The sequence below is a fragment of the Abrus precatorius genome, unplaced genomic scaffold, assembly GCF_003935025.1.
Source record: "Abrus precatorius isolate BTA unplaced genomic scaffold, Abrus_2018 Scaffold5, whole genome shotgun sequence".
In the NCBI taxonomy this organism is placed as follows: Eukaryota; Viridiplantae; Streptophyta; class Magnoliopsida; order Fabales; family Fabaceae; genus Abrus; species Abrus precatorius.
In genome coordinates this window covers 16,082,586-16,108,512 of record NW_020874395.1, presented here as the reverse complement: position 1 = coordinate 16,108,512, position 25,927 = coordinate 16,082,586, and the positions used below count along the sequence as shown (strand labels likewise).

At 28.7% G+C, this 25,927-nt stretch overlaps 1 protein-coding gene across 1 annotated transcript; it reads left to right on the top strand.

Moving 5' to 3' along the window:
- The first annotated feature begins 7,159 nt into the window (after nt 1–7,159).
- On the top strand, nt 7,160–8,956 carry LOC113868190. The gene is made up of 3 exons (XM_027503797.1): nt 7,160–7,278; nt 7,467–8,417; nt 8,645–8,956. Exon 2 carries the CDS (start codon nt 7,469–7,471, stop codon nt 8,405–8,407), a length of 939 nt encoding a protein of 312 aa, XP_027359598.1. The 5' UTR covers nt 7,160–7,278; nt 7,467–7,468; the 3' UTR covers nt 8,408–8,417; nt 8,645–8,956.
- Nucleotides 8,957–25,927: the final 16,971 nt, after the last annotated feature.

The window sequence follows — 25,927 nt, the reverse complement described above, 5'->3', positions numbered from 1 at the left end:
TGCTTTTAATATATTAACTTTTTATAGTAAACATTTTGTTTGGTTTTTTTATTTTTTTATGAACCGATAACAAATATATTAAATGGTTAAAGGGGTAGCCAAACTCCTATATACATCATAATAATAAAGGTACTTTATTATTCATAACAAAATAATTAAACCGTATACTTTTCCCTAAGCTATGTCTAGAACCTTAATTGTATCATATCCATCATTAATTCAACTTTAAGATCTTATTTTTAAATATAATATAATTCTTATGCAGCCATAGTGATCAAACACAAACAAACCAACTGGAATTAATCCCAAGCTATTTTCATAATCTTCTTGGATATGAAATCACATCAGCATAAAGTGGTCATAGCAGGTAGAAAGTTGTGTTTATAAAAATTACTAATACAAAATTCATTAATTCAGTCGACATTTTTACGATAGAAACCATTGTAGATTGTATGGTTAATATATAAAAAATAATTCTTTCATTCAAATTGTAAGTCAAATAATATAAAATTTTTAAAAATTAATAACTAAGTTATAATATTCAAGAAAATGGTATTCAACTTATTTTTATGATTAAAATGACTAATGCATTTGTTCTGATTTTTTTACCAGAGAAAACCTATTCATTTATATTTACACGATTATAATATTTACATGAAATTTACAATTAGTATAAAGATTTGAAATTTAAAATTTATAAATAATTACATTTAAATATAAATTAAATTTAAAGAATAGAATAAATGAAAAGAAAAAGACAGAGATATTGTTGTGTTGTGATATAAAAGAATCAATTGGGAGGTGCATATGTCAGTCGACTGAATCATAAATATGTTGGAGAATTAGATGCGACCAAAATTATTCTGTGTAATTAGAATAGAGCTTGCTTTTCAATAACAGTGCAAAGATTCTATAATTTGTGTATTAATATGTTTACCATAAGAACCCAGTTGTGCAGAGCAGAACTATCATCTGATTATTTTAGGTGAAGTGGTGGGATAGATTATAGTATACTTAGTCTCAATGCTCATCTCATCAAAGTAAATCGTTTATCTCGTCAAGTTATATGTGGAGGTACATATCTTCATATATAGTTCTTCATTCTGAAATTTTTATCATTTCTCTACATTCTTACTTCTCTGTCTTTTTGTCACCTGTTCTATCACGTTGCATGTTCTAGAAATTGAGCTACACCTAATACAAATATATACACACATGGGAAACAATCCTGGATGCTTTCGTCTTATAAGAAATGATAATTGTTCTTACCATATACAATTGGGAAAATCTGTTGCCATTGACTTGAAAGAAAAAAATCTGAGCTCTTACGAATTACGGGAGGAGGATGTAAAGAAACATGGGAAATGTCATATAATGCAGAAAATGGATCAATTTGTACACTTATCTTAAGCAAGACAAAAAAACTAAAATTTCGACAGGAAAAAAGTCCTGATGATGAGGAGTTACAGATTAAAATCAACGACTACATTGTAGATGATAAATTGAAAAGCAGAAGCTTTACCTATGAGGTACGAAGAGATGAGGCTGGTCTTCTTTACGTAAATAGTGTAGGGTTAACATGGGAACTTTGTAAAGCTGTAATAAGAAAGAGAACCTATGCTTTGAGCAGTGTTATTGAAACGCACGTTGATACGTATGGGATTGGAACAAGGAAGAGTGTTATAGTTGAGGTGCGGAAGAAAAAGAGAGGGGATGAAAGGCCTTTCATGGTGACTTTGGCATTCTATTACACTTATGTTAGTGGTGGAGCAGATATTGGCCTTTCTATTGTGATAAATATTAGGGTTTCAGATGATGGATTTTTGGAGTTTGCTGTGGATGGTCCTATCCAACACCCTACTTCTGCATTATTTTGGATGGTTGATGAAATTTCTAGAACCGGCCTTTGGAAGCCTACGATGTGTCCTCATTGTCCTGTTATTCAGAAGCAACATAGCAGCAGCTTCTCACAGTCTGATGATAGTGAGGAAAGCGACAATGTTCCACAAACAAGGCGTTATGGCCGCACCCATAGCGATGGAAGCGTTCTTTAAAATAAGGGTGCCATTAAGGGCAATAATAACCAAAATTTAATTGTGAAGCGACTTCTACTTGGAAGTAAATGGGATAATTAGGTTTTTACTTTTCTTTTTCCTTCCCTTCTTTTAGTATAAATTAAGAGTGTATTTCGTGTATTACTGTTAATTTTCTATTAAATATAATTTAACTTTGTTCTAGAATCAAATAAAAAAAATATTCCAATTAACTTTGGGTCATAAATTTAATCCTAGTTCAAAATAATATTTAAAATAATTATTATCGTTAATTTTATATTAAATATAATTTAACTTTGTTCTCATCTCTTACAAGGGAAGAATCAAATAAAAGAAAATATTTCAATTAACTTTTGGTCTTAAATTTAATCCTAGTTCAAAACAAAGTTGCTTCTCGAAAGAATGGAGTGTATTTTCTCACTCCCTCGAATTTATTACCACTCCTTATTTGAATGTTTTATTTAAATATTATTGTTAATTTAATTAACTAATAAAAATAATTTTTTATATAATTTTTAAATGTGAAAGTTCTGCTGTCTTTAAATCTTCTTACCATTACTTTCGACTATGTTAAAATTGGAGAGAAAGAATTTGGAGTGTTTTCTATTATTTTTGGGAGTTTATTACAAATAAGAAGAATACTGTCTTCATTTTTTTATTTTAGTTTTTGAAATTAGTCTATCCTACCAATTTTTAAATTTATTTGCTTTATTATTGCTTTTACCACCACTTTCCTAATCTTTTAATTGCATAAAATATGGAAGTTTTATGAATAAAATCCACTATCAGAATGCAGATTAAAGATTTCGTTCTCTTTTTAATGCAATTCTTCTAAAGTATAAATATAATACAAATAACATGAGGATAAAAAGATAAATTATATTTTTAAACTATTTATTTTAAATTTTTACCAATTATAATATATACAAACTGTTATATGCTAGTAACACAATCTTTTAAACATATAACATATTCTTCAACACATTTTTATGATTAGTTAGTGTTTTTTTTTTTTACAAATTCATTAACTTTTTAAAATGTCAAAATGTATACTTTGTAAATTAATGAATTTTAAAAAATTACTCTCACTTTAAAAAAAAATTACAATATAAAAAAGTGTGATAAACGTGTACATGGTTAATGAAATTTGGAAATGATGGTGGAGGCCCTGAGCAACACCCTTCTTCTGCATTGTTGTACATATTTGATAAAGTCATAAAAACTGAAATTTGGAAACCTACGACATGTCCTCATTGAGCAAATATTTGGACCCAACGTAGCAAAATGCCGCGTGGCAATCTGACAGTGAAGATAACAATAGAGTTCCTGTAGCACTACGTTGGCAAAATAGAAGAAGTGTTGGCAATGAGGTAATGGTAGTTTTCATGAGGGAAATCTTACGGTTTTTAATAATGGAAAACCGTAACAATCTTGGAGGAACGTGAATACCAATTTTTGCCTCCTAAAAATTACTTCCAAAATTTAAAAAAAAATAAAAAATAAAAAAATTTAATTAAAAAAAATTGTTTTACAGAAAAATAGAATTTTTTTTAAAAAAAATGATTTTTGCTTTCCAGAAACAGCGGCCTGCATTAGGTTTATAACTCAAAATCAAAAATCAGTTCTAAGCATGAGAAACTGAACATTTTTAGCGTTTCGTAAAAACCCTAAAAATGATCGGTATAAAAACGCAAAAGACCCGGTTGAAAAGGACAAGTTTTTTCTTTTCTCTGAGAAAAAATTTGAAAAGGAGTATGAGTTTTCAAAGAAAAAAAAAATTCAAAAAATTTGATTTCGAAAAAAATATCCAGAAAGTATGAATGAAGTGAAGAACAAATAATGAGGAAGATATCAGGAAGAAAGAGCAAAAATGAAAGTGAGTACAACGAAAAATAGACTAGAGAAGAAAATTAAAAACTAGAAGGAAAAGAAATCACACCATTAAATCTTCACAGTCTTCATTTTGGATTCAGATATGAAATATTTATTAACTGCATTTAAAGTTTTTTTTTTTTCCTTTTTCTTCTTTCTTTCTCGTTGCAATAACATTCTTTTGACTCTTAACACATTCTGATATTCTGCAAATGAAGTGAAGAAGAGAGACTAATGTTGTATAAGTTACCTAATGTTCGTAAAGTTTCTTTTTTTATTATTACTTTATTTTATTTTATTTTAATCTTAAATAATATAATATTATTAAATTGAAATAATAAAGTGGAAATGACTACTCAGATGAGTCATTGGCAGATTGCAATAAATCTTGAACATTTGTCATTTTAAATCCTAACTTTCGGCTCCTTTTTCTTTTTTATTTTCTTTTTCTTGTCTTTTTTTTATTTTTTATTTTTTAACTTCTTAATATTTCTTAAAATTTTGGACTTAGGCCCCTTTTCTGTATTAAACACGTCTGAAGTCAAAAAAATTTTTAAATAATAATAAATAAATTTAAATTTATTTTATTCATTTTTATTTTGCTTTTCAGTTTTATCTATTATTTGGTTACTTATATTTAATTTACTTTAATAAAATTATTCCATCTTTTACTATTATTAATTCTTTCTAATTTATTTATTTATTTTTATTTTATCTTTATTACTATTAATATTTATTTTTATATTATGTTTGGCTTCAATTTTTATTTACAAAATATGTCTTTTTTTTTCATTAAAATCAAACAGAAAATTAGTAAAATACTATAAGTAATTCCCTTTTACTATTCTTAAATTTTTGCTTATGTTTATTTTATTATTTATTTTTTGGGATGTTCTATAAGTTTGGAGTGTAATTTGATTTTATATTTATGTTTTTTTTTTATTTTGTAGATGAACTACATTTTAAATTTATTTCATGATAAAAGAATAAATAGCACATGTTTACATCAATTTATAACATTAACGTATAGCTTCTCTACCGTTGTGTGTTATAAATTGATAAAACTTGAATGTACCTATGTTACCTAAAGCTTTATGCAACATTAATTTATCATATGTTATCTTTAATTAATTATAAAATTATCTTAATAATCAATTAAAATACGTTCCCTATAATCACTATTTTGCTAATCAGTTAATTTAAATAGAAATTATTTTATTAACACAATAATTTATAATGCTAATGTGTAGCGACTCTACTTTTACGCGTTATAAATTTAAATTTAAAACTTTATTCATTAAATTTTCTTAAGTCTTATTTCTAATTTTTAAAAATTAAAATAACCAATCATTTCTTCATTTTATTATACAAATTTTTACAATATTGATGTGTGATTTACATTACTTTCGATTGTCCAAAAATTATAAGAAATTAATGTACAGTGTACGCTATCTTAAATTCTCTTTCAACGTTAATTATAATCAAAATCAAAATTCAAATACTTCAGTTACAAATAAAATATTTTTAACCATTTGCAGTATAGTTATGTGATTTTCCTTCACTTTCTGTATTGTTTCTCGTAGGGTACATGTATAAGCGCGTTATCTTGTATCCTAAATATTATAATTTTACAAAAAATATTTTAATTTAAAAATAATTTTTCTCTTACTAAAGTTAATTATAATCAATTAATTTCATAATTTTTAGATAGAACTACGTGACTTTGAATTCCTATTGCACCCGGAGATACGTAGGAGCGGAAACCGAACCTGTCAAGTCAAAATAATTTTTAAAATAATTTTCAAAATAAACTAAATAATATTTCAATAAATAATTTTTCTTCTTCTAAAATAAAAATAATTAATGTTTAGGGATTAAATAAATATTTTTAAAATTAAAATGAATTTGCACAATTAATTTTAGGTAATCATTTTTAAACGGACGTTGTGGGGTGCTAATACCTTCCCTACACGTAAATGACTCTGAACTCATTTTTGGTTTCAAAGATCATATTAGTTTAAAAAGTTTTTCCAAAGTTTTCTTAAAATAAACTTTGGTGGCGACTCCTCTGATATTTTTTTGAAAATGTTTTTCACCGTACCGTTGCGATTGCTCAGTTGCGACAAAGAAAAATAAATTTATGGGCTTTATTTTTTTCTTTTAACACAATAACGTATCCCTTGTCTTGTCTGCTTATTACTTTTCACTTTCGTTGTTACCTATGTGTTGTTATCGGAATAGTTTTGTAAAACACATATTGATGAATAAAACAATTTCTCCAAAACATGACCATTGGTTTTCTACTTCTTTTCTCTGAATATCATCAACCTTGTAAGACTGGTTGTATTTTGAAGAAACTAGGATGTTACCTCTGTCTTAAAATACCTGTCTTTGAAATCACTCACACAGGAAAAAAAAATTCACAAATTTAACGTGGTTCAACATATTAATCTTTATATGAGTTCCACAAAATTTTATTTATTACATGATTGACTTAGAAAATCAATACGCGTTAAATTTACTTTTGTAATGATGCTTAATTTACTTATAGTATATTACATGCTTTACTCCACACACATGTCAGAAGCTGTTGGTAAATATTTGACGTTTCCTTAAAAAAATCATTTAATGAAAAAATTGTTTCTAACCATATAATATATGTTTTTATTATATTGCCAAAGAAAAGCTTATACTTGTTACGAATAAAAGGATTGATTTTATCGGTGCATAGACTGATTTATTATAATAATTAGGATAAAATTCAAATATAATTATATTATTTTTTTAGTGCTTGTTAAAAGTGAATTAATTTATTATTTATTAATATTATATGTTTAAATTTTGCTTGTCTTTTTAAGATTTCAATTTCAATTTCTTTTCAAGTTCTATGATTTCTATATATCTTTTAATTTTTTTAATGCTTCCGTGTAATTTTTAGAATAACACACGTACGAGATATGATAAGAATCAATTTGATATGTAGATAGGACAGTTTACTACAGTTACGCTACTCGAATCCAACAAATGGAAGAATAGAACAACAGCAACGGCACAAGAGTCATTCATAAGACAGATGTTAGTGGAAAATATATACGTTAAAAAATTAGATGCCACCTAAATTAATTAATCAATTAATTAATCTGCGGAAGATTAACGCTTCCCTTCCTCACAATAAAAGATTCTATAATCTATGTATTTATATATTTGTCATACGAACCCAAAATGCAAAGCACAAGGACGATTTGATTATTTCAAGTGATGAAGTGGTCAGATCATATACATAGTTAATTAGTCTTAGCGCCAGTTTGACCAAAATAATCCATTTGCGTTCTCGAGTTGTACGCACGTGCAGGTATGGCCCGATCTTTTTATGTTCACATAGATTTGATGATAATTTCTTAATTAATTTACTTTTCTAGAATTTTATAAATACAGATTTTCATTTAAGATTGTTTAATTTCACCCATTGTATGTCACATTGCATGTTCTTGAAAGTGGGCTATACATTCTACTAACTAGTACTATCATACAAATATACAGAAATGGGAAACAATCACGGTGGCTTTCGTCTTCTCAGTAGTGCAGATACTTCTTACAATTTACGGCTAAAATCTGTTGCAACCGGCTCAAAAGAAAAGAAATTTGAGTATAACAGTGACAATAATGAAACCAAAACGACATGGGAAGTATCATACACAGGAGAAGATGGGTTAACTTGTAAGCTAATCTTAATCAAAACCATCGAAAGACGATTTGAAAAAAATCTTTGGGAGCAGTTAGATATCCAAATCAAAGACCGTATAAATAAAGATTTAAATTCATTTTACGATAGAGCACAAACAACTGAAGCTGGTCTTCTGAACGTAAAAACTAAAACGATCATCTATCCGAACCATTTCACTTCCAATAGCGTCAGTTTAGGTCAAGTAATTTTCCTAACTAGTCTTCTCGTTCCAAGAAAGAGTACTAATGGACGTGGTGATGTTATTACAGAAACGAGTGTTTTCGAGTATGGGAGTGGAACTAGAAAGGGTCTAATAGTTTGGGAGTGGAAGAAAAAGAGAGGGGATGAACAACCTTTTATGGGGACTGTGGCACATTATTATATCAATAATTTGGATGGAGACGTTGGTCTCTCTGTGGTGGTGAAGATCAGAGTGTCAAATTATGATGGGCATTTGGAATTTGAAGTGGAAGGTCCTGTGCAACACCCTACTTCTGCATTATCTTACATGTTTGAAGAAGCTTGTAGAACCAAAACTTGGAGGACTACAATGTGTGCTCATTGTGCTGCTATTCAGAAGCAGCGACGTAACAGCATGTTCTGGCAATCTGAAAGTGAAGATAGTGACAACTTTTCAATGTCTAGACTTCAAAACCGCTGGCAAACCTCTTCAAGTGTTCTTGCTAATGAAGGTGCTATTAAGGGTAACAACAACGGCAACTTCAGCGTGGAAAAATTTTTCTACGGTGGACGATAATTTAATTAAGGTATATATTTTAAGTAGGTTTTTTTTTTACAGTGATTTCATGTATACGGAGAATGAAAGCTATTGCACTCTACAGTATGATTTCTGAAACGAATGATCGTTTGATTTTTGGGTGCAGTGTCCGAAATCTAAATACACAATAATTTCATGTTTGCGAAAATGAAAGCTGTTGCACCATGCAATATATGATTTCTGAAACAAATGATCATATCTATTCTTTGGGTGCAGTGTACGTGTTATGATATTTAGAGGAGTTATAAATGATTGGCTGGGGCTGCAAATCGCTTTATCAAGTAATGGCAATTCATGTTTTGTAGAAACAAGCGTCAAGATGAAAACAAAGCTTAAGGCAAAACAAAGGTGTTAATATCATTTCCCGACAAGAGAATTTCAGTGAAAATAAAGTGAAGGAATCAATCATGGTTAGGTCTTGGATGAGAATTAGTGCTTAGATATATGATGGTTCTATTTTTCATTTATAAAAGTTGGCTTTGTAATTCCTTTGCTATGCTTTTGTCTCCTCAATAAACTTCATGGTTTTCAATTATTACTCTTCTCTCTGCATAAATCAATTCTTGTAGTGAACTTATTTTTTGTATATAACATTATATTCAAAATTAAATTAGGGATAAGTGTATTTTCAAAGAAATTCTTTTACATGTTTCATCTTTGACTATGATTGGGGTCGTGACAACGGGGCATGGTTCTTTAACGTCCCATGCAGTGCAGTTTCATTGCAAAATTACGAAATTAGATAATTTTACATTTTTTTATGTAAATAAAATAAGACATATCTCTTCTATATGATTATATTTTCTAAAAATTAAAAAGTAAATGCGATTTTTGTGATATACTATTATACTTTTATAATAATAATAATAAAAAAGTCATGAGTAGGTACTCTGACTTTCATTTTTTATATATATTAAATAAATAGTTGTGCATGAGAAGTATGACTTTCTTGTTAATATTTACTTTTAAGATTTTATAAAGCAAAATAGTCGATGAAAAAGAAAAAGATATATCAGCTACAAATAAGTTGTATATGAAAAATACGATTCAACTTGCAATGCTAAATTTTGACAAGTTGTAATGTCACCAATTTTATAATATACTTTTATTTAATAATTTTAATTTGTAAATTAAATTTTTCTTTTTTTTTTCAAACCTTTCAATATATCTTTTTTTGTATTATTTTAAAAAAATGAAAACAAATACTTGTTTAATAATTAAATGTTATAATATAAATAATATACAAAAATGACATTTTTATTTCTAACATATACACTATTTTCATAAATTTGCAATGACATTGCACTGATACAGTAAAAAAGCCTACCTATTACTGTCCTAAATAATTAGGCTAGTTCGACAAATGTGAAAATAGAAAAACAAAACATTGCGACAAACGCTCAGCAAAACCATTGGTATGAAAAATATTACGTATTAAGGATGATCATTCCTGGTATGCCCCTTATGGTTTTTTGGAGTGCAGAGGTAGAAGGAAAAGTAAGATAAAAAAATATTATGAATTATCTAAAATGAAAAGAATGAGATAAAAGTGAAGAAAAATATACTGTACAAATGTATAAATATCATTTAAACACTGGATGCCACCAAAATGAATAATCTACGTAAGATTAACGTTAACCTGGATATGGATTGGGGTATACAACTAAATTAAATTCATTTCAAAATTAATAATATGGATTGGATATTAAACCAATCCCTTTTATTTTTTTCAAAATCAGTTTAAAATTGATTTTAAATTTATATTTGTTTTAAATTCAGTAAAATATACTATAAATATAATATTATTGAATTATTATATTAAAAAATAAATTTTATAATAAATAATATAAAATTATATCTGCATATATTTTAATAAATTAATAATATAATTCTTTTACATTCATATTGTATTAAAATTAAATTCATATTTTTTACTTTACATTATTTATCTACTGCACAAACTAATTATATAGATTAAATTTTAAACTAATTTTTTTCTTTTAAAATAGTTTAAAATTGATTTTAAATTTTAGATTTAGTTTAAAAACAGTTTAAAATCGGATTTTAGTTGAATATATTTAATATATATATATATATATATAAGTAATACATCTTAAAAATGGAAGAAAAAAGGTAAATTGCAAAATATAATTACAAAAAAAATGCAAACATAGAAATAAATATTACAATAATTAAAAACAATAAAATAAAAAATAGGCATTAAATTATTTAACATGAAAACTCTTTTAATGTGTGATGGGTAAAAAAAATCATGAATTAATAAATATACAAATTGTGCTTTCAATAAGTTAATCAACTTTAATAGCAAAACTTACAAAGCTGAAAACTAAAAATAAAAATATCTAAAAAAAATTACTATGCGAATAAAGGATCAAATTTAACTGTGCATAGACAGATTTATTAATTATTAGGACAAAATTTTATATAATTTTGTAAGTATTTTTAGTACTGGTCAGAAGTGAATTAATTTATTATTTATTTAAAAGTTGCATGTCCCTTTAAAATTCCAATTTATATTTTTTAAGCTCTATCATTTCTATTTATCTTTCAGTTTTTCAATGTTCTCGTGTGATTCTTAGAATAAACACGCGTACTAGATATGAAAAGAATCAAGTTTATAAGTAGATAGGTTAGTTTACTTGAATCCAACAAAATAAATGGAAGGATCGAACAAAAGAAAAGGCACCACCAGAGTCATTAAGAAGACAGAAAACAGTGGAATGGAGTATATATATGTTGAAGAATTCGATGCCACTTAAATTAATTAATTCTGTAATCTTTGTATTTATATTTTTGCCATACGAAGCCAAAAATGCAAAGCATTTTTTTATTTATGAAGTGATCTGCATTACTGAGAAGACGATTTGATTATTTCAATTGATGAAGTGATCAGATCGAGATATATATATATATATATATATATATATATATATATATATATATATATATAAAATTATTCTCAGTCCAATTTACCAAAATAATTCATTTACATTCTTGGCGTTCTAAGTACGTGCAGGTATGGTTGATTTTTTTATGTTCACGTAGATTTGATGATAATTTCTTTATTAATTTACTTTGCTAGATTTTTATGGATATAGATTTTCATTAAAGATTGTTTAATTTCACTGTTAGCGTGTCATATTGCATATTCTAGAAAGTGGGCTATACACATAATTAAACAGAAATGGGAAACAATCACGGTGGCTTTCTTATCAGTAGTGCAGATACTTTTTACAATTTATAGCTAAAATCTGTTGCAATCAACTCGAAAGAAAAGAAATTTGAGTATAATAGTGACAATAATGAAACCAAAACGACGCGGGAAGTGTCATACACAGGAGAAGATGGGTTAACTTGTACGCTAACCTTAATCAAAACCATCAAAGGATGATTTGAAAAAAATCTTTGGGAGGAGTTAGATATCAAAATCGAAGACCGTATAAATAAAGATTTAAATTCATTTCACGATACAGCACAGACAACTAAAGTTGATCTTCTTAATGTGTCTAGTAATACATGCAAGTATCCCAACTATGAAGTTCATAAATTCTTTCTACTTAAGCCGTGGTGTGTTTTCTTTCCAGAAAAGAGTACTCATGGACGTGGTGATGTTCTTACAGAAACGAGTTTTTTCAAGTATGGGAGTGGAACTAGAAAGGGTCTAATAGTTAGGGAGTGGAAGAAAAAAGGAGGGGAAGAACAACCTTTTATGGGGACTGGCCCTCAATAATTTCAAAATAAAGGGATTACAAGTTTATATCAATAATTGTTCCAGGACTAATTTAATTACATCTAAATTTTAAAATAAAATTTAAGCCTTATAACAGTTTTATCCATCTCTTCACTGAGCCTAGTGCAGATTGCCTTGATCACCTGAAAAATAAATGTAAGGGTAAGTACTTTATATCATCAAATACACAAATATAGAGACTCATCTTGCATACCCACATGTATTCTGACATATTCTACTTAAGTATTTAACAATCACAAACAACACTCATTACACCAACATTGTTCTACACACATGCGCTCATTACACATAGTCATGCTCATTGTGATCATAGTTTCACACCATGGATGGTCACCGATTATTCCCATATCACGGATACCACGTGTGTGGTCACGAGTCGCTCGACAAAGGTATTGAACAGAGGTCTAGTCAAGAGGAGAGTATGTGGCCTGTAGTACACTCACGCTCACTGTTATATCACTACCACTCTCTCTTCGCCAAGGTATTTCTACCATCCCTATCTTCCATACTCCAGTGCATCGCTGAACCATTCATAGCATATTTACAACTACATTTAATATGCCTCATTCAAACACATTCCAATTACATACAATATTTACATTTATACACGGCACACAGGCCCACATTCATTCACAACACACAACACATATGCCCGTATTCACCCACATCACCCTTAAATATTAAATTTTCATTATTAAATCATTAATCAATTACATGTCACAATAGGTTCAACCATCTCATCACCACATCATATTGCATTCAATCACATAATAATTTTAATCAAAACACACATTTTCTATCTTCTATCTCAGTTACATTATAATATTTAACAGAATAAACGGTAAACAAAACATAACATAATAACAGAATAAATAGTAACCAAAACACACATCAACCTTTTAAGACTGGTTGTATTTTGAAGAAACTAGGATGTCCATCCTAGCTTGTACTTTTATGTTTTCTGTGACCATAAAAAAAGAGAAAAGGACCACGCGGATATTTTGGGCTAACTCTTGGATAGAAAAGGAGCCTTATGTTACCTGTCTTAAAATACCTGTCTTTGAAAGCACTCGCACAGGAAAAAAAAATTCACAAATTTAACGTGGTTCAACATTTTAATCTTTATATATGAGTTCAACAAAATTTTATATATTACATGATCGACTTAGAAAATCAATACGCATTAAATTCACTTTTGTGACGATGCTTTACTTATAGTATATTACATGCTTGACTCCAAACACATGTCAGAAGCGGTTGACGTTTCCTTAAAAAAATCATTTAATGAAAAAATTGTTTCTAACCATCTAATATATGTTTTTATTATATTGCCTAAGAAAAGCTTATACTTATTACGAATAAAAGGATTGATTTTATCGGTGCATAGGCTGATTTATTATAATAATTAGGATAAAATTCAAATATAACTTTATGATTTTTTTAGTGTTCATTAAAAGTGAATTAATTTATCATTTATTAATATTATATATTTAAAACTTGCTTGTCTTTTTAAGAATTCCAATTTCTATTTCTTTTCAAGTTCTATGATTTCTATATATCTTTTAATTTTTTAATGCTTCCGTGTAATTTTTAGAGTAACACGTACCAGATATGATAAGAATCAAATTGATATGTAGATAGGACAGTTTACTACAGTTACGCTACTCGAATCCAACAAATAGAAGAATAGAACAACAGCAACGGTACTAGAGTCATTCATGACAGATGTTAGCGGTATGGAAAATATATATGTTAAAAAATTAGATGCCACCTAAATTAATTAATTAATTAATTAATCTGCGGAAGATTAACGCTTCCCTTCCTCACAATAAAAGATTCTATAATTTATGTATTTATATATTTGTTGGAACGATTTGATTATTTCAAGTGATGAAGTGGTCAGATCGATATACATACATAGTTAATTAGTCTCAGCGCCAATTTGACCAAAATAATCCATTTACGTTCTTCGAGTTGTATGTACGTGCAGGTATGACTTGATCTTTTCATGTTCCCGTAGATTTGATGATTATTTCCTTATTAATTTACTTTTCTAGATTTTTATGAATATAGATTTTCATTTAAGATTGTTTAATCTCACTCATTGTATGTCATATTGCATGTTCTTGAAAGTGGGCTATGCATTCTCCTAATTAACACTATCATACAAAATATACAGAAATGGGAAACAATCACGGTGGCTTTCGTCTTCTCAGTAGTGAGAATACTTCTTACAATTTACGGCTAAAATCTGTTGTAATCGACTCAAAAGAAAAGAAAAATGAGCATAACAGTGGCAATGAAGAAACCAAAACGACGTGGGAAGTGTCATACACGGGAGAAGATGGGTTAACTTGTACACTAACCTTAATCAAAACCATCAAAAGACGTATATTTCAAAAAAATATTTGGGAACAGTTAGATATCAAAATCGATGACCGTATAAATAAGGATTTAAATTCATTTCACGATATAGCACGAACAACTGAAGCTGGTCTTCTGGACGTAAATACTAATACGAAATTCAAACCGAACCATTTCACTTCCAGCTGTAGCGTCAATTTAAGTGGTGGAAGAATATATATGGAAGCAACATGCCAAATACACGTTCTCTATCCAATAACGAGTATTAATGGACGTGGTGATGTTATTACAGAAACGAGCGTTTTCAAGTATGGGAGTGGAACTAGAAAGGGTCTAATAGTTAGAGAGTGGAAGAAAAAGAGAGGGGATGAACAACCTTTTATGGGGACTGTGGCGCATTATTATATCAATAACTTGCGTGGAGATGTTGGTCTCTCTGTGGTGGTGAAGATGAGAGTGTCAAATTATGATGGGCAGTTGGAATTTGAAGTGGAAGGTCCTGTGCAACACCCTACTTCTGCATTATCTTACATGTTTGAAGAAGCTTCTAGAACCAATACTTGGAGGACTACAATGTGTGCTCATTGTGCTGCTATTCAGAAGCAGCGACGTAACAGCATGTTCTGGCAATCTGAAAGTGAAGATAGTGACAATTTTTCAATGACTAGACTCCATAATCGCTGGCAAACCTCTTCAAGTGTTCTTGCTAATGACGGTGCTATTAAGGGTAACTATAACGGAAACTTCAGCGTGAGAAAGCTTATCTTGAGTGGAAGATAATTTAATTAAGGTATATATTGTACGTAGGTTTTCTTCATTTTTCTTTACAGTGATTTCATGTATACGGAGAAAGAAACTTATTGCACTCTACAGTATGATTTCTGAAACGAATGATCGTTTGATTTTTGGGTGCAGTGTACGTATCTAATGATATTTAGAGGAGTTATATGCTTGGAATTGGAGCTGCAAATCGCTTTATCATGTATGGCAGATCATGTTTTGTACAACACCTCAGGATGAAAACAAAGCTCAAGGGAAAACATGTTTGGGTATGAATATGATTTGTTATTCTATGGTCTATATGGATGCAAGGAAATGGTATCATTTCCCGACAAGAGAATTTCAATCATGGTTTAGGGTGTAAATTAGAGCTTAGATATGATGGAATCAATCATGATTAGGCCTTGGGTGTGAATTAGAGCTTAGATATGATGGTTCTATTTTTCATTGCTCAAAATTGACCATGTAATTGATTCCTTTGCTGTGCGCTTGTCTCGTCAATAAACTTATAGTTTTCAATTATTACTCTTCTTTGTCCCATAAAACATTTAAGAAAAGAAGCACAAGTTCTTGAATCCTAAGGTAAATGTGTTACAGGTATTGTGATATTAAACTGTACCTTATTCCAATAAATTTATAAAAGTGATGATAAATTTATTTTGAAATAAATTTTTTTCAGTCGCAGCTGTTCGTTATTCTCCTATTCCGGTCCCCTATTTCATTTGTGGGATTTTTTTTTTCTATATTCTCATTTCCTAATTTCCACATGTTTCACAGGGATTCCCACTATTGTAAAACAAATAATAATAAATTATAAATTATAGGTGTGGGAGGGGAAGATGTAGATTGTCATGCTAGAACCGTATTTCTAAATATACTTTTGGGGTTAAATTAGAACATGGCTAGGTAGATTGTTTTGCTGTGAGTAGAACCTCTTCAAAGCTATCAATTGTGGCTTTGAATAGGGTCTGCTTAATGACCGGTGTTAATTGTATTATTCTGCTTGTATTCTTGAGTATATTTTGTGCTCCTATTAATTCTTACTTTGTGATTATAAAAAAAAAATAATTAAACTTTTAAAAATATTAGACTAAACTTATTAAAAAGTCTATGATAAAAATAAATAAAACTCAAATTTTAAAATTATTGCATAAGTTAAACTTATTTATGCAAAGTCTAGTCTAATATAATATTTTTTTCAACTATATTAACAGATTAATAGAACTAAGAAGTCATTTGAATTTGAGTTAAAAAGATTAATTTATCACATAGACTTTTAATTAATTAATTAATTTAATTAAAAAATTTAATATTTTTTAGTACTCTAATTTATCTTATATATTTTTATGATCATTTGAGTAACATGTATATAAGAAGAATATCCTTATTGTAGGATTATTAGCAGGGTGGCCTAAAGCCCAAGCAAGTAAGGCAACGGCTTTAGGCCCCAAATTTTATTTTATTTTTAGTTTTAATATATTATTAAAAAAATAAATTTAAAAATAGTTTTTAATTTAAATATTTTAAGTAATTATTAACTTTTTATTGATATTATAAATAATATTTAACGAGCCTTAACTTTTAACTAATAGATAATAAATATTTTATAATTTATTTTTTAAAAAAATAATTAAAAAAAAAAATTAAACAGTTTTTTACTTTTTATTTAATTACTATTTCTTTATTCTTTTTTTCTCTAACTACTCTCTTCTTCTTCTCTTATTCAATTTTGTTTCAATTTGTATTTTTTTACTAACAACAACCTTGGAGTAGAAGTGAAGGAGGAAGCACAGTCTTCTGTTTTTCTAACGCAGAAGTATTGGTACGAAGCCTTCTATTTTTCCAACGCAGAGACACTGGTACAAGAGTCCTCCCTTCACTACTCAGCTTCTATTACCCACACCTACCAAACAGTATTTCGCAGTTTCTTTACAAAGCTGTCACTTTTGGAGGCATAAAGATTGCAAGTATCAAGTTTATTTTCTTGATAATCAGATTTTATTGTAATTTAGTCTTATTTTAAATAAAATTTAAATAAAATTATAATAATTTATTTATTAATAAAAAAAAGCCTTATTTTTAAATTTGCTTTAGGCCCTAAAAGCTCTTGAGCCGTCCCTGATTATTAGATAATGCTAATAATTGATTAGATAATTAGTAATTATGTTAAGACAATTAAATAAAATTAAATTAGGGAACATATAACTAACTACATGAAGAAATTAAAGTTTGACTTTCATTCATAACAATTATGATTTATTTAACTTTTATTTTTTTATTTTTTTAATTTAAATACCCTCATCAATTGTATTATTTAATATTCAAAAGAATATTAATAGTAAGTGCTTATGATTATAATTTTTATCACAATTTTATTGGGAAGGTCTAAAATGTTTCCTCGTATTACAATTAACATGTATACTTGAGTTAGATTTTTTTTGAAGAGTTTAATATGTAATACTCTATATGATTAGAGAGAAAAAATTATTTTTTAGTTTTTTTATTATATTTTAACACTATTTTTATTAATTTTTCCAAATTAATCCTGAAATATCATTTTTAGCCTGAATGGGATCACAACAGTCCAAATCTCACATGAGCATCTTGTTTTGTCTTTTGTATCTAGATCCAGATATTGATAAAGAAAGAAGAAGATGAGAATATACAACATCAAGATCCAGTAGATAGATTAGATAGTTTGTTTTCTCTCTATTTAGCAAATATAAAGCTTAACTATCGTGAAAGGTCCAATGGCAAGGTCCCGTTGGTTCATTTACCTGGGCGCTGTGCACTCCTGCAGCATCCCAAAAGCCCAAGCTTCAGATTGAGTCCAAGGTTTTCTTTGCTTTAGAAAGCGTCGGTGACATAGAGAAGGGTGCGGTGTTAAACAGTGCGATTTATATTGGTCTGAGGAATATGGGAAGATGAAGGTGATTATGGATGGGAACGAGAATGAGAGTAATTTTGCAAAGTTAATGTATTCATGGCAGAGACTAAATTGACAATATAAAAAATTTATAAATTAAATATTTAAATAGGATGTCATAATTTGGTTGTTTGTTTATTGAAGGATTACCCTTTAAATTACAATGTACCGGTTAATCTTCTATATGTTGATTTATGTAAATATTTAATAATTATTATATTTTAAATATATATATTTTCAATTTTTTTATAAAATTCTTTTAAACAAATAATATATCTATATCTATATATTTGTGTATATTCACTAAAAATTACTATATAAATGGATTATTTTGATTAAATTTGTCTTAAGACTAATAAATAAGACAATCATAAATCTAATAAAATTAAATCCATGTTCTAGAAAGTGGACATATATAAGGTATTTTAAGTAAGAGGTGAGAGATATTAATAATAATCATTGGTAAAAGAGAGAAGAAAATAAATAATAAAGTAGCAACAACCTTTTTATTTGATTCAATAGTCATTGTTAATGCTTCTCACTTCTCATAATACTTGATATGCCTCTCTCTCTCTCTCTATATATATATATCTATATATATATATATATATATATGAATTAAAGGATCAAATTTACCGGTGCATAGGCTGTTTTATTATTGAGACAAAATTTTAAAATAATTTTGTAAGTATATTTAGTACTTGTCAAAAGTGAATTAATTTGTTAATTATTTAAAGTTTGCATGTTCCTTTAAAATTCTAATTTTTATTTTTTTCAGCTATATCATTTCTATTTATTTTTCAGTTTTTTATGTTCTCGTGTGATTTTTAGAATAAACACGAGTACAAAATATGAAAAAAGAATCAAATTTATAAAAGTATATAGGTTATTAGTATACTCGAATCCAACAAATTAAATGGAAGAATCGAACAAAAGAAAAGGCACCACCAGAGTCATTCTTCAGAAGACAGAGAACAGTGGAATGGAAAATATATACGTTGAAGAATTAGATGCCACCTAAATTAAGTAATCTGCGGAAGATTAACGCTTCCCTTCCATTATTTATAATAAAAGATTCTGCAAACCCAAAATGCAAAGCACAAGGACCATTTGATTATTTCAAGTGATGAAAATTTCACCAAAATAATCCATTTACGTTCTTCGCGTCGTAGGTACGTGCAGGTATGGCTCATCTTTTTATGTTCATGTAGATTTGATGATAATTTTCTTATTAATTTACTTTTCTAGATTTTTATGAATATAGATTTCATTTAAGATTGTTTAATCTCACTCATTGTATGTCATATTGCATGTTCTTGAAAGTGGGCTATACATTCTCCTATTTAGTACTGTCATACAAATATACAGAAATGGAAACAATCACGGTGGCTATCGTCTTCTCAGTAGTGCAAATACTTCTTACAATTTATGACTGTGAAAATGTGTTGTGATTGACTCAAAAGAAAAGAAAGTTGAGTATAACTGATGAGTCATTGACTCATAATAGTAAATTGAAGGTTTATGGCATATTTTATTAAATTAATAATCTAAGTTAATATAAATTAATTGGAATATTCAATAAAAAGACGTTATTGTTAGAAATGTAATGAATTGTTTAATTATTAATGATTTGCAGTTAATTTTTAAAAGGTTGAGAAGAAAAATCTCAATTGAATTTAAAGAAAAAAAGTTGAATTGTTATATGACACAATTGTTGGCCTGCACATGAGTTTTTTATCGTAGGGACACGAATCTGTCATAGAGCATATAAAAATAAAATTTTATGCTAAAGGTAGCATCTTTTATTACACTTTTCATACATAAAATTCTAAGTTTTTTTGTACAGTTTTACTTGCAGACGTCATTCATTCCAGTTTTCCTTTGCTTTCGTATGAGATTTTGATAGGAAGTACAGCTTCATCCCTTCATTCCTTCTACTTTGTAATGAAACAATGATTCCTACATTTTCTAGTTTTTTGTAATTTTTTGTTATTTTGAACATGAGGTTCTATTCTGTAATATATTTCAGTTTTTCATTCTTTGATATGATTTGTTAATTTTTTTGGAGTTGAGAGAGGATGAACTTAATAACTGGGAAGTTGTAACCTTTCTTAGATGTGAATTAATATGCTCATTATAGATTATTTAGGAATAAGAGTATCTAATGGTGTGGTCATGTGATTTCTAAATTTAATACTGATAATTTTCTTGGTTACTTAAGGGATTAAAAATCTAGTACTAGTTGAGAATCAATCAATCAAGGAATTGGTATTAGATACATTGAAAAATCTGACCATTAAATTTGATTATAATTTGGGTTATATATATTTTTATGCAAAAAAAAAGGATTAAAAAAATTCTGATATGTGTTTTTATTATATTGCCAAAAAAAAGCTTATACTTGTTACGAATAAAAGGATTGATTTTATCGGTGCATAGGCTGATTTATTATAATAATTAGGATAAAATTCAAATATAATTTTATGATTTTTTTTAGTGCTTGTCAAAAGTGAATTAATTTATCATTTATTAATATTATATGTTTAAATTTTGCTTGCCTTTTTAAGAATTCCAATTTCTATTTCTTTTCCAGTTCTATAATTTCTATATATCTTTTAATTTTTTAATGCTTCCGCGTAAGTTTTAGAATAACACCCGTACGAGATATGATAAGAATCAAATTGATATGTAGATAGGACAGTTTACTACAGCTACGCTACTCGAATCCAACAAATGGAAGAATAGAACAACAGCAACAGCAACGGCACGAGAGTCATTCATAAGAGAGATGTTAGTGGTATGGAAAATATATACGTTAAAAAATTAGATGCCACCTAAATTAATTAATTAATCTGCAGAAAATTACAGCTTCCCTTCCTCACAATAAAAGATTCTATAATCTATGTATTTATATATTTGTCATACGAACCGAAAATGCAAAGCACAAGGACGATTTGATTATTTCAAGTGATGAAGTGGTCAGATCATATACATACAAAGTTAATTAGTCTTAGCGCCAATTTGACCAAAATAATCCATTTACGTTCTCGAGTTCTACGTACGTGCAGGTATGGCTCGATCTTTTTATGTTCACATAGATTTGATGATAATTTCTTAATTAATTTACTTTTCTAGAATTTTATAAATACAGATTTTCATTTAAGATTGTTTAATTTCACCCATTGTATGTCACATTGCATGTTCTTGAAAGTGGGCTATACATTCTACTAATTAGTACTATCATACAAATGTACAGAAATGGGAAACAATCATGGTGGCTTTCGTCTTGTCAGTAGTGCAGATACTTCTTACAATTTACGGTTAAAATCTGTTGTAATCGACTCAAAAGAAAAGAAATTTGAGTATAACAGTGACAACAGTGAAACCAAAACTACGTGGGAAGTGTCATACACGGGAGAAGATGGGTTTACTTGTACACTAACCTTGATCAAAACCATCAAAGGACGATTTTCTGAAAGTGTTTGGGAACAGTTAGATATCAAAATCAATGACCATATAAATAAAGATTTAAATTCATTTCAAGATACAGCACGAACAACTAAAGCTGGTCTTCTGGACGTAAAAACTAATACGATCATCTATCCGAACTATTTCACGTCCAATAGCGTCAGTTTAACTCAAATAATTTCCAGTTTAACGCAAACAATTTTCCTAACTGGTCTTCTCCTTCAAAGAAAGAATACTAATGGACGTGGTGATGTTATTACAGAAACGACTGTTTTCGAGTATGGGAGTGGAACTAGAAAGGGTCTAATAGTTAGGGAGTGGAAGAAAAAGAGAGGGGATGAACAACCTTTTATGGGGACTGTGGCACATTATTATATCAATAATTTGGGTGGAGATGTTGGTCTCTCTGTGGTGGTGAAGATCAGATTGTCAAATTATGATGGGCATTTGGAATTTGAAGTGGAAGGTCCTGTGCAACACCCTACTTCTGCATTATCTTACATGTTTGAAGAAGCTTCTAGAACCAATACTTGGAGGACTACAATGTGTGCTCATTGTGCTGCTATTCAGAAGCAGCGACGTAACAGCATGTTCTGGCAAACTGAAAGTGAAGATAGTGACAATTTTTCAATGACTAGACTCCATAATCGCTGGCAAACCTCTTCAAGTGTTCTTGCTAATGAAGGTGCTATTAGGGGTAACAACAACGGCAACTTCAGCGTGAAAAAGCTTTTCTTGAATGGAAGATAATTTAATACACAATAATTTCATGTTTGTGGAAACTCAAAGTTGTTGCACTCTCTGCAATATATGATTTCTGTAACAAATGATCATCTGTTCTTGGGGTGCAGTGTGTACGTATCTTATGATATTTAGAGGAGACTGCAAATCGCTTTACCAAGTAATGTGTGATTACGTTTTGTACAATACATCGGATGAAAATAAAGTTGAAGGCATAACATGTTTGTGCGTTGGTGTGTTTAGAACAGCATTTTGTCATCTTTAAGTTTGAATAAATTTGATATTGTAAACTTAGCTTTATTTAAAAATCAGTTTAACATGATATAGTTTATGTTTAAAAATTTTATATTAAAAGTATATTTGTAGTAAAATTTAGTATAAAATTTTCAATTCAACAAAAAAGATACCATTTACAATTTATCATGTTAATTTAACTATATTCAAGAATGGTCAAACATCAAATTTTTTTTTTATATAAAATCACGTTAGGAAATAAACATAATTATATAAACATCAATTGTAATAATTAGGCTATTTGAATCCAACAAATGAAAGAATCGAACAAAAGCAACAGCATCGTCTGTATGAAAATTATATGCGTAAAGGATTATCGTCGCTTGTATAGCCTATATTTGAAGTGTAAAGGTGAAAGGAAGAGAAACAAAAAGGTAAAACGAAAAATATTAGATGATAAAAAAACTCATATTAATGTTAACAATAAATAAAAGAACTTATTAAACAAGAGGTCATTATTTTAAATTATTAAAGATTATTAGACAAATAGATTACTTAAAAAACACACACTATATCCTCTTGGATAGAGGCAAGACACTTAAATTCTAATATAGTATTAGAATTTAATTAAAAAAATTTGAAGTCCAAAATAATGAAAAAAAAAAGCTAAGAAAAAGTAGATATGTCGCATAAAAAAATTTAAGAAAGGACCACAAGTTCTTACATAAGAAAAGCGATGATAATAATGATACAAAGGGAAAAAAAAAATGAAATAAAAGAAAAGAAAAACATACTGTAAAAATGAAAAAATATCATTGAAGAATTGGATGGCACCAAAATGAATAAATCAGCGGAAGATTAACGCTTCCCTTCCAACACGCAAAGCAATTAAGAGGACCATTTGATTATTTCAAGTGAATAGTGATCTTATAACATCGTTCAAGTTGCACACGCAGGCACGGCTTGATCAATTTATATCTACATAGATTTGTTGATTATTTATTTTCTTAATTACCACATAATTTATGTTTTAGATCTTTATCTATATAGTTTTTCATTCTAGATTATTTGATTTCATGTCCTAGAAAGTGGGCATATATATCTACGTGGGAAACAGTTTTGCAGGCCTTCGTCTTCTCCAAAATGGAAGTAGTTCTTACCATGTACAGTTGGGAAGATCTGTGGCCATTGACTCAATAGGACAAAAATAGTGTATTATAAAGACACAGGTGAAATCGAAACGATGTGGGAAGTGTTATACACCGCAGAAGATAAGTTAACTTGTACGTACACTCACCTTAATCAAGACAACTGGAGGAGATGCATTTGACAACAGTTATCGTGAGTAGTTAGAGATCGAAATCAAAGACAATACAGCTAAAAATTTATATGCGTTTAATGATGTAGTACAAACAAATGAAACTATCTAAAGAAGGTAAACCAACGACTACGCGTTCTTAGATGAATATACTCTTTATCCCTAAAAGACTACAAATGCAAGGGTGGTGTTACGGAAACGAGTGTTTTCATGTATGGGTCTAAAACTCGGAATGGTCTTATAGTTAGGGAGTGGAGAAAAGATAGTAGGGATGAAAATCCTTTTATGGGGACAGTGGCACATTTTTATACAAACATTTGGGGTGGTGAAGATTAGGGTAACAGATCATGATGAGCTTTTGGAATTTGATGTAGAGGGTCCTGTGCAACACCCTACTTCTGCATTATTTTACATGTTTCAAGAAGCTTATAGAACCCAGACATGGAAGCCTACTATGTGTCCTCATTGTAATGCTATTCAGGAGCAGCTACGTAGCAGTTTGTTTTGGCAATCTGAAAGTGAAGATAGCGACAATTTTTTAATGGCTAGACTTCAAGGCCGTAGGCAAAATGGAACAAGTGTTGTTGCTAATGACCGTGCCATTGAGGGCCATAATAATGGTAATGTCAAAGTGAATAAACTTTTCTTGAAGGAAAGATAACTCCAGGTATTGTATTTTTTTTCTTCTTCTTATTTTGATTAGAGAGATGATAAGTTATAGCGATTATTGTTAAATGTTACTATTTTAAATATACTTCTTATTTTCATTTATCATCTTATTTCAATTTTTTAATTTAAAACATGAAAGGATCGTGTTCAAAGGGAAGAATAGGAAAGCAACATGCACCATTGAGAATTAATGGGAGAGAGAAATTCAGTGTGGAAAAGTGACACAGATAAGAATAAGATGCTGCCATAACCTTGCTCAAGATAACGTTCCCTCTACAATTGGTTGAGTGATTTAGGGACTGTTGAAGGTGATTTGAAGATAATATGAGAAGACAAGAGGGTAATGGAAAACGTATTTTATTTGGCATGATTTGTGAGTAGGAATATATTATCTTCAAATAGATTACGAAATTTTCCAAGTGGAAGAGCAAATGGTGAATATGCTTTTCTTCAAAATTTATGGTAAAAGATTGTCCCTTTGAAGAATAAACTTGTGCAAGAGAAAGATATTAGACAACAACCAGAACTGCACTTTCTGTGATGAAGCGGAACGAACTTTAGAACACTTGTTTTTTCTTGCAAATATGCATATATATAACACTTGGAGTCATTGCTATGCATGGCTGAGATTTTAAAATGTTCTCCCTAACTATGGAAAGCTCCATTGTCTACTGCATATATGTTGATATTTGCTATAATTATTCTGATTTGTTGATGTAAATTTTGAAGAGTTGAATGAGATGATTGTGATTAAATCTTGGAATTGTAATTGACTTACAGTCAATTTCAGAAATCTTTATTTTCTTTTTACGAGTGAATGGTTCTTTGTATCTCAATGATTTAAGTTATTTTGCTATCAGCTGAAAATTAAAAAACGCTCTTTCAATGGAGCAAAGTTTCAGAATCTATAACTTATCTGTACTTATAATTTTCCTTATTAGAATTTAATACAACATTGTGTTGACTAGGAAATTTAATAGGTCTGACCTATGTATTACTTACACTTGAGGAAACCTTCTTTTTTAATTAAAGCAAGGCTTAATCTTAAAATTTGGTCCCTTCTGAAAATTTTTTGTAAAAGAATGGTTTTTAATAAGATTAACAAAACTTACATCTAAATTATACACTTATGCACCTAATTCCATTATGTATGTTTACAATCTAAACCTTTGAAGGATTGACAGGGAAGGTGGACTTGTACATGCAAGTTCTTAAACTACGGGAATA